Source organism: Hyla sarda, chromosome 9 (genome assembly GCF_029499605.1).
Source record: "Hyla sarda isolate aHylSar1 chromosome 9, aHylSar1.hap1, whole genome shotgun sequence".
Taxonomy (NCBI): Eukaryota; Metazoa; Chordata; class Amphibia; order Anura; family Hylidae; genus Hyla; species Hyla sarda.
This window is the reverse complement of record NC_079197.1, coordinates 85,143,850-85,159,628: the sequence shown is the minus strand read 5'-3', so window position 1 is coordinate 85,159,628 and position 15,779 is coordinate 85,143,850. Positions and strand designations below refer to the sequence as shown.

Genomic DNA, 15,779 nt, shown 5'->3' with positions numbered 1-15,779 from the left:
CGCCGTGAGCGCTCCGGGGAGGAGCGGGGACCCGGAGCGCTAGGCGTAACAGTACCCCCCCCCCTTAGGTCTCCCCTTCTCTTTGTCCGGTAACTGCCTCCCCTGGGATGAGGACACCGGGAAAGAATGGAGGGTTTCCTCAACGGCAGGCAGTACAGCAGGAGTGGGAATGGGGAGGGAGGGCAGAGGGCGAGGCCTGGCACGGGGCAGTGTGACACCAGGACGGGGGCCATGGGGAGGCACAGAGGCTTGCCTGACGGGACTGGGAGGGGGGGAGAGGCACTTCCTGTGGCAGGCAGAGTCCCAGTTCCTGATCTCCCCGGTGGTCCAATCAATGGTGGGGGAATGAAGCCGGAGCCAAGGCAGACCGAGGAGGACCTCAGAGGTACAGTTGGGGAGAATGAAGAACTCAATCCTCTCAAGGTGGGGTCCAATAGACATGAGGAGGGGCTCTGTGCGATAACGCACGGTGCAGTCCAATCTGGCTCCGTTGACCGCGGAAATGTAGAGCGGCTTGACGAGACGGGTCACCGGGATGCGGAATTTATTAACCAACGACTCCAAAATAAAATTTCCAGAGGCACCGGAGTCCAAGCAGGCCACGGCTGAGAGGGAGGAGTTGGCTGAAGAAGAAATCCGCACGGGTACCGTGAGACGTGGAGGAGCAGACTTGGAACCAAGAGACGCCACACCCACGTGAGCTGGGTGCGTGCGTGCGTTTCCCAGGCGTGGAGGACGGATAGGGCAATCCACCAAGAAATGCTCGGTACTGGCACAGTAAAGACAGAGATTTTCTTCCCTACGGCGATTCCTCTCTTCCTGGGTCAGGCGAGACTTATCCACTTGCATGGCCTCCTCGGCGGGAGGCCCAGGCGTAGATTGCAACGGATACTGTGGGAGAGGTGCCCAGAGATCTAAGTCTTTTTCCTGGCGGAGCTCTTGGTGTCGCTCAGAAAAACGCATGTCAATGCGGGTAGCTAGATGGATGAGTTCTTGCAGATTGGCAGGAATCTCTCGTGCGGCCAGCACATCCTTGATGCGACTGGATAGGCCTTTTTTAAAGGTCGCGCAGAGAGCCTCGTTATTCCATGATAACTCGGAGGCAAGAGTACGAAATTGGATGGCGTACTCGCCCACTGAAGAATTACCCTGGACCAGGTTCAACAGGGCAGTCTCGGCAGAAGAAGCTCGGGCTGGCTCCTCGAAGACACTCCGGAGTTCAGCGAAGAAGGCCTGGACTGTGGCTGTGGCAGGATCATTGCGGTCCCAGAGCGGTGTGGCCCAAGACAAGGCCTTTCCTGAAAGAAGGCTCACTACGAACGCCACCTTAGACCGTTCTGAAGGAAACAAGTCCGACAACATCTCCATATGCAGGGAACACTGAGACAAAAATCCACGGCAGAGTTTAGAGTCCCCATCAAATTTGTCCGGCAGGGACAAGCGGAGGTTAGGAGCGGCCACTCGCTGCGGAGGAGGTGCAGGAGCTGGCGGAGGAGATGGTTGCTGCTGTAGCAGAGGCAGAAGTTGCTGTAACATGGCGGTCAACTGCGACAGCTGCTGTCCTTGTTGGGCAATCTGCTGCGATTGCTGAGCGACCACCGAGGGAAGATCAGCGAGACTTGGCAGCGGCACCTCAGCGGGATCCATGGCCGGATCTACTGTCACGATTCGGCTTCCAGGTAGTGGATCCTCTGTGTCAGCGAGGGATTGGCGTGGACCGTGCTAGTGGACCGGTTCTAAGAGGCTACTGGTATTCACCAGAGCCCGCCGCAAAGCGGGATGGTCTTGCTGCGGCAGTAGCAACCAGGTCGTATCCACTAGCAACGGCTCTACCTCGCTGACTGCTGAGAAGGCGTGGGACAGAAGGACTAGGCAGAGGCAAGGTCAGACGTAGCAGAAGGTCGGGGGCAGGCGGCAAGGTTCGTAGTCAGGATGGGTAGCAGAAGTTCAGGTACACAGGCTTTGGACACACTAAACGCTTTCACTGGCACAAGGCAACAAGATCCGGCAAGGGAGTGCATGGGAGGAGGTCAGATAAAGGCAGGGAGCAGGTGGAAGCCAATTAAGCTAATTGGGCCAGGCACCAATCATTGGTGCACTGGCCCTTTAAGTCTCAGAGAGCTGGCGCGCGCGCGCCCTAGAGAGCGGAGCCGCGCGCGCCAGCACATGACAGCAGGGGACCGGGACGGGTAAGTGACCTGGGATGCGATTCGCGAGCGGGCGCGTCCCGCTGTGCGAATCGCATCCCCAACGGCCAAGACAGTGCAGCGCTCCCGGTCAGCGGGACTGACCGGGGCGCTGCAGGGAGAAAGACGCCGTGAGCGCTCCGGGGAGGAGCGGGGACCCGGAGCGCTAGGCGTAACAACTATAGATACACAGGAACATTGCTCCCTGTACCCATAGAATGCAATGCACAAAACTGGCTAGGAAGTTAGGGATTATACAAGACAGTTTCGGATATTTCATTAAGTCCCAGCGGTTGTAAGGAATTGCATTTATAGATCCAAAAGATTTCCAGTCTTTTTAACATCTCAAATCGATTGGATCTATATTTGGGTACATGATCTATAGGGGTCACCCTAAACGTTTTTGTTTCTTTGTGTGTCATGATGCAATGCCTAGATAGGCTATGTAGCATGAAGCCTGTTTTTATATTAAACCTATGTTTATTGATGCGACTCCTCAATGTCATGGTGGTTCTCCCTATGTATTGGATCCCGCAGTGGCATTCAATGAGATAGATAACATACTCTGTCTCACATGTAAGGTGGTATTTTATAGGAAATTTTTCCCCTGTAGAATGGGAGACAAATTCTTGTTGTCGGTGTGTAATTTCTTGACAGCACCTACATTTCTTTTTACCACATCTATAACTTCCCAGTGGTCTAGTTTCTAATTTCTTTAGTTGATGCTGTTTCTGTTGGCTTGGCGCCAATAGATTTTTTATAGACGGTACTTTACGGAATGTGACCCCGGGTTGGGGGTCTAGGGATGGTTTCAGATGTTGGTCTCCCTCAAGAACCTGACAAGCCCCATTATAACCACACAGAACCTGACAAACCCCATTATAAGTGAGTGGGGTCTCAGCACTTTCATCATAGACAGGAGGAATTCACAGAAGGTGCGGAAGCTCTCCCCGCGGTAGCCGGTAGTCAGTAACAAAGTCCACAGTAGAATTTAGGCACAATGTAATTCAACAATGTTTATTGTATGCAACGCGTTTCTGGGCTGGGTCAGCCCTTTCTTCAGGCGCCTGAAGAAAGGGCTGACCCAGCCCAGAAACGCGTTGCGTACAATAAACATTGTTGAATTACCTTGTGCCTAAATCCTACTGTGGACTTTTGCACTGACTACCGGCTAGCGCAGGGAGAGCTTCCGCACCTTCTGTGAATTCCTCCTGTCTATTGTTACATGCCAATCGGCGTGGGAAGCCTGCAGCAACCGGAACATCTATATGCCTTCATGAGTGTTGTGCCTTAACTTTGCACAACCACACAAGGTTAGCATAATCGATTATTATTATTATCTTATATATGTGACCTCGGGTCCTGCACAAGGAGCGCTTTTTTGTTTCTTTTTCAGCACTTTCATCATGGCTTTCATTGTGAATGATCAATTATATGTATGAAGTTTGTTTTTGTTTTGTTTAAAAAAATAACAATAATTTAGATTGTTGAATAAGGCATTTAGAATAAAAAAAAAAACATCAACCAGTTGGCGTAAAATGTTTAGCTTGCAGTGTTTCCTCAATTTCTCAATAATCCTGATACATCATTGGTTATTTTCTAGTCAAGCCTAAAATTTTGGAGAAAGAGACAGACTTCTACATGGTGGAACCAGTTCTTCTTGGAGAGTCCCGCCGCTTCCAGTGCACTGCCTATGGAAATCCTCTACCCTCTATTACCTGGGAATGGCAGCCATGTCTATATTCAAGTACAACGTAAGTAACATCTCCCTACAGAGCTTTAAAAAAATTTCCATAAAGAAAATGTGGATGTTAGAAACAAATTCCAGACTGGAAACATCAGGTTAAAATGTCTTTGTGCAAACAAAAATCGCTTCCCCTCATTTCCTTTTTCATGCAGTCTGCAATCAGAAAGCCCTCGGGAAAAAAATTTCTCCAACCTTGATTACAATTAATGCTTACATTATGATGGAATGAACTATTAGCCTTTGTTTTACAACAAGGGGGTCATGATCTGGATATCTTCAGTGCACCTACTGTGCTATTTATACAGCATATAGCCCATACAAAGCTTAATATCAACTTTCCTACCATAGAATGAGAAACTTCAAGTTATTATTTGGGCTTAGGATATGATCACACAGTGTAAAATTCACTTGCATATTTTAGTTTCTCTCAAATTTTTGTCCATTATTGGAAAAAATGCGGGTGCATAAAAAAAAAATTTATGGACACATTAAAGTTTGCCATACCCTTTGGGAGTTTGTACAAATGAGGGAGATTTATTAAAACCTGAGAAGTTCTGTTGGATCGGACAGAGGGTGTACGTTTGTATCCAGAGTGACAGGGTACACAGCCTATGACCTGCCATTTGTATAGTAATGATAAGGTTACGCTTATATTTAAAACAGTCTTATCTTTTGCTCACAGAAATCCTACTAGGACGTCTGAGTAATATGACGCATGGCTTTATTTCCTGCTCTTGCCTGGTTTCCTCTTCTTCTCTCTGTCTTTTTTCAAACACAGAAGGACATTCAGATTGAGCCCATTGTTCTCTCCAGCCAAATGCTGATTTACTTTGCTTCCTCTGAAATCCCTACCTTATACTTACTAGCTGTAAATGCCCGACCAGCTATTGGTCCCTTTCCGATTTTGAGCCTAATGAAGAACATTGTCACAACCTCTAGTAAAGCTATCAAAGACTCTTGGTGTGTAGTTGTCTCACCCTTCTGATGTTTTCTTGTTTCCAGGAAAAGCAATCAAAGTCAAGACATGATAACTACTGTATAATATAAAAAAGACTTTTGTCTGTTAAACATTTATAGATCACACACGTGCTGGCAACAGAGACAGTTCCTTAAGACACAAGAAACTTACTGCAAAAATCACCGTTAAAAGATCTGAGACATTTGTTTTTCCCTTTTGTTTTTGCATGTTGACCACATTTAATCTGAAATATTAAATTTTAGGGGATACATTACAAAGGGCTTGTCAATATTTTTTAATTTTAACTCACAATAGCCTACAGAATAACATTTAATATATGTTACTTTATTATTCATTCATATCTGTAGTCATTAGACCTGCATGGAGGTCCATATTCTTCAACCATTGGGAAGAAGAGATTTGATGAATTCTTACCTTCACCTTTACCTACCTTATTCATGCTTCAGACTTATGCTAAATATTGAATTATTCTTTACATTCAGTGGACCGTCCTGCATTGGCTCATATCAACAGTGGGGTTCACAGTCTCTGGCAATCACACATTAAGGCTAGTTACGTAGTAAATTAACCTTAGCATATTTTTGGAGTTTGAGAGGAAACTGGTGCACATTTAAAAAAAAAAAAAAAAAAAAATATGTGGAAAATATATAAATGCAGATGTTAAACTGGATGGACTTTAACCTTTGTCCTCATAGTTAAAGAGAAGAGCTCTGCCACCATCCCACCCTCATCAGTAATTATTACGGCAGGTTGTAGTGGAGCTTCTAGAACTGTGTGGAAGATGAAGTGAGCTGTACTAGGGAGCAGAGTCTAAGGCACCACTGGTTTTCACCAGAGCCCACCACAAAGCGGGATGGTCTTGCTGAAGCAGGCGGCACCCAGGTCGCTACCCCTGGCACGACTCGACCACACAGGCTGCTAGGTGTATCTTGACTCAGGAGAGATGACACATAGAGAGGCTGGCAGGAAGGCAGGAAGCGTAGTCAGGACATAGCAAGGTCAGTAGGCTGGCAGCACAGGAGCATCAGGTCACAAGAGGAGTTGTTAGGAACACAGACAGGCAAACACAATGACTGCTTTCTCTGAGGCACTAGGCGCAAAGATCTGGCAAGGGCGTGTGGGAGGTGATCAAAAATTGTTTTCCCACAACGAAGAAGCCGGCTCCAAAAGGGGAAGAGGACTTCCTGATAAACCCCTTCTGAAGGTTCTCCTGGATGTAATTAGACATGGCCAGAGTCTCTGGGACAGACAAAGGGAAATGGCATACTCACCCACAGAGGAGTTGCCCTGAGATAGACTAAGCAATGCCGACTCTGCGGAGGAAGCTTGGGCAGGTTCTTCGAAGACACCATGAAATTCCGACAGGAATGCCTGGAGATTAGTAGTGAGAGCATCACTGCGATCCCAAAGCAGAGTTGCCCAGGCCAAAGCCCTTCCAGTTAAACCCTTAAGGACTCCGTTTCCGTTTTTGCATTTTCATTTTTTCCTCATCACCTTCTAAAAATCATAGCACTTTAAATTTTGCACATAAAATTCCATATGGTGGCTTATTTTTTGTGCCATCAATTCTACTTTGCAGTGACATTAGTCATTTTACCAAAAAATCCACAGCAAAATGGGAAAAAATTAATTGTGCGACAAAATTGAAGAAAACATCTCATTTTGTAAATTTTGGGGGCTTCCGTTTCTACGCAGTGCATTTTTCTGTAAAAATGACACCTTATCTTTATTCTGTAACTCAATACGGTTAAAATGATACCCTACTTATATAGGTTTGATTTTGTTGTACTTCTGAAAAAATCATAACTACATGCAGGAAAATGTATACGTTTAAAATTGTCATCTTCTGACCTCTATCTCTTTTTTATTTTTCTGTGTATGGGCCGGTATTAGGGCTCATTTTTTGCGCCGTGATCTGAAGTTTTTATCGGTACCATTTTTGCATTTTTGCATGACTTTTTGATCGCTTTTTATAAAAAAAATTATGATATAAAAAGTGACCAAAAATACGCTATTTTGGACTTTGAAATTTTTTTGCGTGTACGCCATTGACCACATATGTTTATTTTTATTTGCACATTTTTTTTTTTATGGGAAAAGGGGGTTGATTCCAACTTTTATTAGGGAAGGGGTTAAATGACCTTTATTAACTTTTTTTCCACTTTTTTTTGCAGTGTTATAGTTCCCATAGGGGGCTATAACACTGCACACACTGATCTTTTACCCTGATCCCTGCAAAGCCATAGCTTTGCATGGATCAGCGTAATAGGGGGTTGATTGCTCAAGCCTGTAGCTCAGCCTGTAGCTTGGAGCAATCAAACGCCGATCGGACACGGCGGAGCAAGGTAAGGGGGCCTCCGCTCGTGTCCAAGCTGATCGGGACATCGTGATTTTATCACGATAGTCCCGATCAGCACGACTAAGCTGCCGGGAAGCTTTTAATTTAGTTTTCGATGTAGCGATCAACTTTGAAGGGTTAATAACGCACGGCACAACGATCTGTGCCACGCGCTATTAGCCCAGGCTATCAATAGCAGCCGGGACCGACCCGGTGTGATGCGGGGTCACGGCGTGACCCTGTTTTAAACACCGGGACCGGGCGCAGGGCGTACAGGTACGCCATGCGTCCTTAAGAGGTTAAGAGACTGATGATGAAGGCCACCTTAGTAACATAGTAACATAGTTCATATGTTCGAAAAAAGATCAGAGTCCGTGAAGTTCAACCTATACCCCTAATAAGCCCCTACTGAGTTGAGTTGATCCAGAGGAAGGCAAAAAACCCTCATACTAGAGGTAAAAATTCCTTCCTGACTCCAAATATGGCACTCAGAAAAAATCCCTGGATCAACGTTCTGTCCCTATAAATCTAGTATACATAACCAGCGATTATATTATTCTCCAAAAATGCATCCAGACCCTTTTTGAACTCTATTACAGAGTTCACCATGACCACCTCCTCTGGCAAAGAGTTCCATAGTCTCACTGCTCTTACAGTAAAGAACCCCTGTCTGTGCTGGTGTAGAAACCTTCTTTCCTCAAGATGTAGAGGATGCCCCCTTGTTATAGATACAGTCCTGGGTATGAATAGCTCATGGGAGAGATCTCTGTACTGTCCCCTGATATATTTCTACATAGTTCTTAGGTCGCCCCTAAGCCTTCTTCTTTCTAAACTAAATATCCCTAATTCTGATAATCTTTCTGTGTACTGTAGTCCTCCCATTCCCCATATTACGCTGGTTGCCCGTCTTTGAACCCTCTCCAGCTCCACTATATCTTTCTTGTACACTGGTGCCCAGTACTATACACAGTATTCTATGTGTGGTCTGACTAGTGATTTGTACAGTGGTAGAATTATTTCCTTGTCATGGGTATCTATGCCCCTATTGATGCACCCCATGATTTTATTTGCCTTGACAGCAGATGCCCGACACTGGTCACTACAACTAAATTTACTGTTAACTAAGACATGGAAAGTCCTTTTCCATGTCAGTCGTCCCAAATGTTCTCCCATTTAATACATAATCCCAGCCCGGATTTTTCTTCCCCATGTGCATTACCTTACATTTATCAGTGTTGAACCTCATCTGCCACTTCCCAGCCCAAACTTCCAACCTATCCAGATCCATTTGTAACAGTGCACTGTCCTCTATAGTGTTTACCGCTTTACAGAGTTTAGTATCATCTGCAAAGATTGCTACTTTACTATTCAACCCCTCTACAAGGTCATTAATAAATATATTATATAGAACAGGACCCAAGACAGACCCATGTGGTACCCCACTAGTAACAGTCACCCAATCAGAATAAGTACCATTAATAACCCCCCTCTGTTTCCTATCACTGAGCCAGTTACTTACCAACTTACATACATTCTCCCCAGCCCAATCCCTCTCATTTTATGCACCAACCTTTTATGTGGAACCGTATCAAATGCAAAAATCCAGATATATGACATCCAGTGATTGCCCCTGGTCCAGTCTGGAGCTCACCTCCTCATAAAAGCTGATCAGGTAAGTTTGACAGGACCGATCCCTCATAAACCCATGCTGATATGGAGTCATACATTTATTTTTATCAAGATATTCCAAAATAGCATCTCTTAGAAAACCCTCAAACAATTTACATACAATGGAGGTTAAACTAAAAGGTCTATAATTTTTAAATATTGGCACCACATTTGCCATGCGCCAGTCCTGGGGAACAGTCCCTGTCACTATAGAGTCCCTGAATATTAACCCCTTCCCGCTATTGGACGTATGCATACGTCCAGGCGAATTACACGTTCGCGCAAATGGACGTATGCATAAGTCCAAGCGATCTCCTGCTCTGCCGCGGGCAGCGCAGGAGATCGCGGGTGGGACTCAGCTGTCAATCACAGCCGGAGTCCCACCGCAGCTGCCGGGGCCGCGATCGCGCCGGTCCCGGCAGCATTAACCCCATAGATGCCGTGATCAGTTCTGATCACGGCATCTACGGTGTTTGCAGGGGGAGCGCTCTCCCCCTGCCCATCAATCGCGGCGCCGCGATAAAATAAGGGGGATCGGGGGTGTCCAAGACACCCTCGATCCTCCTTGAAGAGATAGGAGTGAGGTGGCAGGGTTGCCACCCCTCCTATCCCTGCTATTGATCGGCGGAGCGGCCGACCAATAGCAGACTGGGGGCGGGGGGGTTAAAGTTCGGTTCCCCCCGCTATGCCCACCCATCGGTGTCCGGGCACAGCGGGGGGAACCGTGTAATAGCGGCGGCGGCAGCGGCGGTCACTTACCCGGCGGCGGCAGCTGTGATTACGGCGGTGGTGGAGGTAAGTATGACGCCGCGTGTGCAGAGTCTGTTGCCTAGCAACATCTGCAGGGCGACAGTTTAGAGAGTGGTCTCTAAACTGTCGCCCTCCAGATGTTGCAAAACTACAACTCCCACCATGCCTTGACAGCTGTTTGCTGTGTTGGCATGCTGGGAGTTGTAGTTTTGCAAGATTTAGAGGGGTTCAGGCTGGAGATCACTGACAGTGGTCTCTAAACTGTAGCCCTCCAGATATTACAAAACTACAACTCCCAGCATGCCCAGACAGCAGTTTGCTGTCTTAGCATGCTGAGATTTGTAGTTTTGCAACATCTGGAGGGCCACAGTTTAGAGACCACTGTCAGTGATCTCCAGCCTGAACCCCTCTAAATCTTGCAAAACTACAACTCCCAGCATTCAGGAACAGCAAATGGCTGTCTCGGCATGCTGGGAGTTGTACTTGCGTGCCTCCAGCTGTTGCATAACTACATCTCCCAGCATTCCCTTTGGCAATCAGTACCTGCTGAGAGTTGAAGTTCTGCAACAGCTGGAGGCACACTGGTTGGGAAATACCGAGTTAGGTAATAGGTTCTATTACCTAACTCAGTATTTTCCAACCAGTGTGCCTCCAGCTGTTGCAAAACTACAACTCCCAGCATGCACGTTCTGTCAGTGCATGCTGGGAGTTGTAGTCCCCCCCCCCCTCCCATGTGAATGTACAGGTTACATTCACACTGGCGACGGATTACAGTGAGTTCCCTGCTTCAAGTTTGAGCTGCAGCCGCAGCTCAAACTCCTAGCGGGAGACTCAGTGTAATCCGCCGTCAGTGTGAATGTAACCTAAAAACACTACACTAACATAAAATAAAGAGTAAAACACTACATATACACGTACACTGCCCCCCCCCCCCCACCACCACCCCTTCCCCCCCAATAAAAATGAAAAACGTATCCTACAGCAGTGTTTCCAAAACGGAGCCTCCAGTTGTTGCAAAACAAAAACTCCCAGCATTTCCGGACAGCCATTGACTGTCCAAGCATGCTGGGAGTTTAGCAACAGCTGGAGGCACCCTGTTTGAGAATCACTGGTGTAGAATACCCCTATGTCCACCCCTATGCAAATCCCTAATTTAGGCCTCAAATGCACATGGCGCTCTCTCACTTCGGAGCCCTGGCGTATTTCAAGGCAACAGTTTAGGGCCACATATGGGGTATTTCCGTACTCGGGAGAAATTGCCTAACAAATTTTGGGGGGCTTTTTCTCCTTTTACCCCTTATGAAAAGGTAAAGTTGGGGTCTACACCAGCATGTTAGTGTACAAAAATGTTTTTTTTTTTACACTAACATACTGGTGTTGCCCCATACTTTAAAATTTCACAAGCGGTAAAAGAAAAAAAGCCTCCAAAATTTGTAACGCAATTTCTCCTGAGGACGGAGATACCCCATATGTGGGCGCAAAGTGTTCTGGGGACGCACAACAAGGCCCAGAAGGGAGAGTGCACCATGTAAATTTGAGGTCTAAATTGGTGATTTGCACAGGGGTGGCTGATTTTACAGCGGTTCTGACATAAGTGCAAAACAATAAATACTCACATGTGACCCCATTTTGGAAACTACACCCCTCACGGAATGTAATAAGGGGTACAGTGAGCATTTACACCCCACAGGTGTCTGACAGATCTTTGAAACAGGGGTCTGTGAAAATGAAAAATAAAATTTTTAATTTGCACAGCCCACTGTTCCAAAGATCCGTCAAATGCCAGTGGGGTTTAAATTCTCCCTGCACCCCTTATTACCTTCCGTGAGGGGTGTAGTTTTAAAAATGGGGTCACATGTGGGGGGGTCCACTGTTCTGGCACCACGGGGGGGCTTTGGAAATGCACATGGCCAAATTCTCTCTCCAAAAGCTCAATGATGCTCCTTCTCTTCTGAGCATTGTAGTTCGCCCCCAGTGCACTTCACGTCCACTTATTGGGTATTTCCATACTCAGAAGAGATGGGGTTACAAATTTTGGGGGGTATTTTCTGCTATTATCCCTTGTAAAAATGTAAAATTTGGGGGAAAACAAGCATTTTAGTGTAAAATTTTTTTTTTTTTTTTACATATGCAAAAGTCGTGAAACACCTGTGGGGTATTAAGGTTCACTTTACCCCTTGTTACGTTCCCCAAGGGGTCTAGTTTCCAAAATGGTATGCCATGTGGTTTTTTTTTTCTGTCCTGGCACCATAGGTGCTTCCTAAATGCGGCATGCCCCCAGAGCAAATTTTGCTTCCAAAAAGCCAAATGTGACTCCTTCTCTTCTGAGACCTGTAGTGCGCCAGCAGAGCACTTTTCATCCCCATATTGGGTGTTTTCTGAATCGGGAGAAATTGGGCTTCAAATTTTGGGGGGTATTTTCTGCTATTACCTTTTTTAAAAATGTAAAATTTTTGCTAAACCAAGCATTTTTGGTAAAAAAATAATTTTTTTTTTTACATATGCAAAAGTCGTGAAACACCTGTGTGGTATTAAGGCTCACTTTATTCCTTGTTACGTTCCTCAAGGAGTCTAGTTTCCAAAATGGTATGCCATGTTGTTTTTTTTTGCTTTCCTGGCACCATAGGGGCTTCCTAAATGCGACATGCCCCCCGAGCAAAATTTGCTCTCAACAAGCCAAATATGACTCCTTCTCTTCTGAGCATTGTAGTTCGCCCGTAATGCACTTCAGGTCAACTCATGGGGTACCTCCATACTCAGAAGAGATGGGGTTACAAATTTTGGGGGGTATTTTCTGCTATTAACCCTTGCAAAAATGTGAAATTTGGGGGGAAACACACATTTTAGTGAAAATTTTCTTTTTTTTTTTACATATGCAAAAGTCATGAAACACCTGTGGGGTATTAAGGCTCACTTAATTCCTTGTTACGTTCCTCAAGGGGTCTAGTTTCCAAAATGGTATGCCATGTTTTTTTTTTTTGCTGTTTTGGCACCATAGGGGCTTCCTAAATGCAACATGCCCCCAAAAAACCATTTCAGAAAAACGTACTCTCCAAAATCCCCTTGTCGCTCCTTCGCTTCTGAGCCCTCTACTGCGCCCGCCGAACACTTTACATAGACATATAAGGTATGTGCTTACTCGAGAGAAATTGGGCTACAAATTCAAGTATAAATTTTATCCTTTTACCCCTTGTAAAAATTCAAAAATTGGGTCTACAAGAACATGCAAGTGTAAAAAATGAAGATTTTGAATTTTCTCCTTCACTTTGCTGCTTTTCCTGTGAAACACCTAAAGGGTTAAAACGCTTACTGAATGTCATTTTGAATACTTTGGGGGGTGTCGTTTTTATAATGGGGTCTTTTATGGGGTATTTCTAATATGAAGACCCTTCAAATCCACTTCAAACCTGAACTGGTCCATGAAAAATAGCGAGTTTGAAAATTTTGTGAAAAATTGTAAAATTGCTGCTGAACTTTGAAGCCCTCTGGTGTCTTCCAAAAGTAAAAACTCATAAATTTTATGATGAAAATATAAAGTAGACATATTGTATATGTGAATCCAAAAAAAAAATATTTGGAATATCCATTTTCCTTACAAGCAGAGAGCTTCAAAGTTAGAAAAATGCAAAATTTTCAATTTTTTCATAAAATTTTGGGATTTTTCACCAAGAAAGGATGCAAGTTACCAAAAAATGTTACCACTAAGTTAAAGTAGAATATGTCACGAAAAAACTATCTCGGAATCAGATTGATAAGTAAAAGCATCCCAGAGTTATTAATGTTTAAAGTGACAGTGGTCAGATGTGCAAAAAAGGGCTGCGTCCTAGAGGTGAAAATGGGCTGTGTCCTTAAGGGGTTAAAAATAGGGGTCTGTCTATTACATTACTTAATTCCTTAATAACACGGGGGTGAATGCCATCTGGACTTGGTGATTTGGTGATAGACAGCACTGTACTTCTTCCTGGGTTAGACAGGTGACCTGTACTGGGGGGTTTACCTTATCTCGCTGTATTTCACCTGGAATTTAATTTTCCTCTGTGAATACAGTGGAGAATAATTTGTTTAATATATTTGCTTTTTCTTGATCCCCGTTTATAATTTCTTCCTCAAAATTTTTTAAAGGGCCAACACTTTCATTTTTGACCTTTTTGCTATTTATATTGTTAAAGGAGTATTCCAGGCAAAAACTTTTTTTTATATATCAACTGGCTCCGGAAAGTTAAACAGATTTGTAAATTACTTCTATTAAAAAATCTTAATCCTTCCAATAGTTATTAGCTTCTGAAGTTTTCTGTCTAACTGCTCAATGATGATGTCATGTCCCGGAAGCTGTGCATGATGGGAGAATATCCCTTGCATTATGGGGAAATATCCCCATAGGAGCTGGACAGCTCCCGGGACGTGAGTCATCAGAAAGCAGTTAGACAGAAAACAGCAACTCAACTTCAGAAGCTAATAACTATTGGAAGGATTAAGATTTTTTAATAGAAGTAATTTACAAATCTGTTTCACTTTCCGGAGCCAGTTGATATATCTAAAAAAAAGTTTTTGCCTGGAGTACCCCTTTAACCCCTTAACCCCTTCATGACCCAGCCCATTTTCACCTTCATGACCTGGGCATTTTTTGAAAATCTGACCACTGTCACTTTAAACATTAATTAACTTTGGAATGCTTTTACTTATCATTCTGATTCCGAGATTGTTTTTTCGTGACATATTCTACTTTATTTTATCGGTAAAATTTCACTGATATTTGTATCCTTTCTTGGTAAAAAATCTAAAAATTTCATGCAAATTTTGAAAATTTAGCATTTTTCTAACTTTGAAAGTCTCTGCTTGAAAGGAAAATGGATATTCCAAATAAATTACATATTGATTCACATATACAATATGTCTACTTTGTGTTTACATTAAAAAATTGACAAGTTTTTACTTTTGGAAGACATCAGAGGGCTTCAAAGTTCCGCAGCAATTTTCCAATTTTTCTCAAGATTTTCAAAATCTTAATTTTTCAGGGCCCAGTTCAGGTTGGAAGTGGATTTTAAGGATCTTCATATTAGAAATACCCCATAAATGACCCCATTGTAAAAACTGCACCCCCCAAAGTATTCAAAATGACATTCAGCAAGTGTTTTAACCCTTTAGGTGTTTCACAGGAATAGCAGCAAAGTGAAGGAGAAAATTCTAAATCTTCATTTTTTACACTCGCATTTTCTTGTAGACCCAATTTTTTAATTTTTACAAGGGGTAAAAGGAGAGAAATCACCCTAAAATTTGTAACCCAATTTCTCTCGAGTAAGGAAATACCTCATATGCGTATGTAAAATGTTCGGTGGGCGCAGTAGAGGGCTCAGAAGGGAAGGAGGGACAATGGGATTTTGGAGAGTGAGTTTTTCTGAAAGGGTTTTTGGGGGGCATGTCCCATTTAGGAAGCCCCTATGGTGCCAGAACAGTGGACCCCCCCACATGTGACCCCATTTTGGAAACTATACCCCTCATGGAATGTAATAAGGGGTGCAGTGAGTATTTACACCCCACTGGCGTTTGACAGATATTTGAAACGGTGGACTGTGCAAATCAAAAATTTTATTTTTCATTTTCACAGACCACTGTTCCAAAAATCTGTCATACACCAGTGGGGTGTAAATGCTCACTGCACCCCTTATTACATTCCGTGAGGGGTGTAGTTTCCAAAATGGGGTCACATATGGATATTTATTGTTTTGCGTTTGTCAGAACTGCTGTAACAATCAGCCACCCCTGTGCAAATCGCCTCAAATGTACATGGTGCACTCTCCCTTCTGGGCCTTGTTGTGCGCCCTCAGAGCACTTTGCACCCACATATGGGGTATCTCCGTACTCAGGAGAAATTGCGTTACAAATTTAGAGGGTCTTTTTTCCCTTTTACCTCTTGTGAAAATGAAAAGTATAGGGCAACACCAGCATGTCAGTGTAAAAAATTTATTTTTTTACACTAACATGCTGGTGTAGACCCCAACTTCACCTTTTCATAAGGGGTTAAAGAAGAAAAAGCCCCCCAAAATTTGTAAGGCAATTTCTCCCGAGTACGGCGATACCCCATATGTGTCCCAAAACTGTTGCCCTGAAATA

At 44.3% G+C, this 15,779-nt stretch overlaps 1 protein-coding gene across 3 annotated transcripts in view; it reads left to right on the top strand.

Moving 5' to 3' along the window:
• Positions 1–15,779, top strand: part of LOC130290908 (vascular endothelial growth factor receptor kdr-like) — a 264,735-nt gene that overhangs the window by 139,643 nt on the left and 109,313 nt on the right. For all 3 annotated transcript variants that reach the window (XM_056539116.1, XM_056539117.1, XM_056539118.1), the window contains one exon: positions 3,790–3,940. In XM_056539116.1, the coding sequence (XP_056395091.1) occupies positions 3,790–3,940 (151 nt within the window). The remainder of the gene's footprint in view (positions 1–3,789; positions 3,941–15,779) is intronic.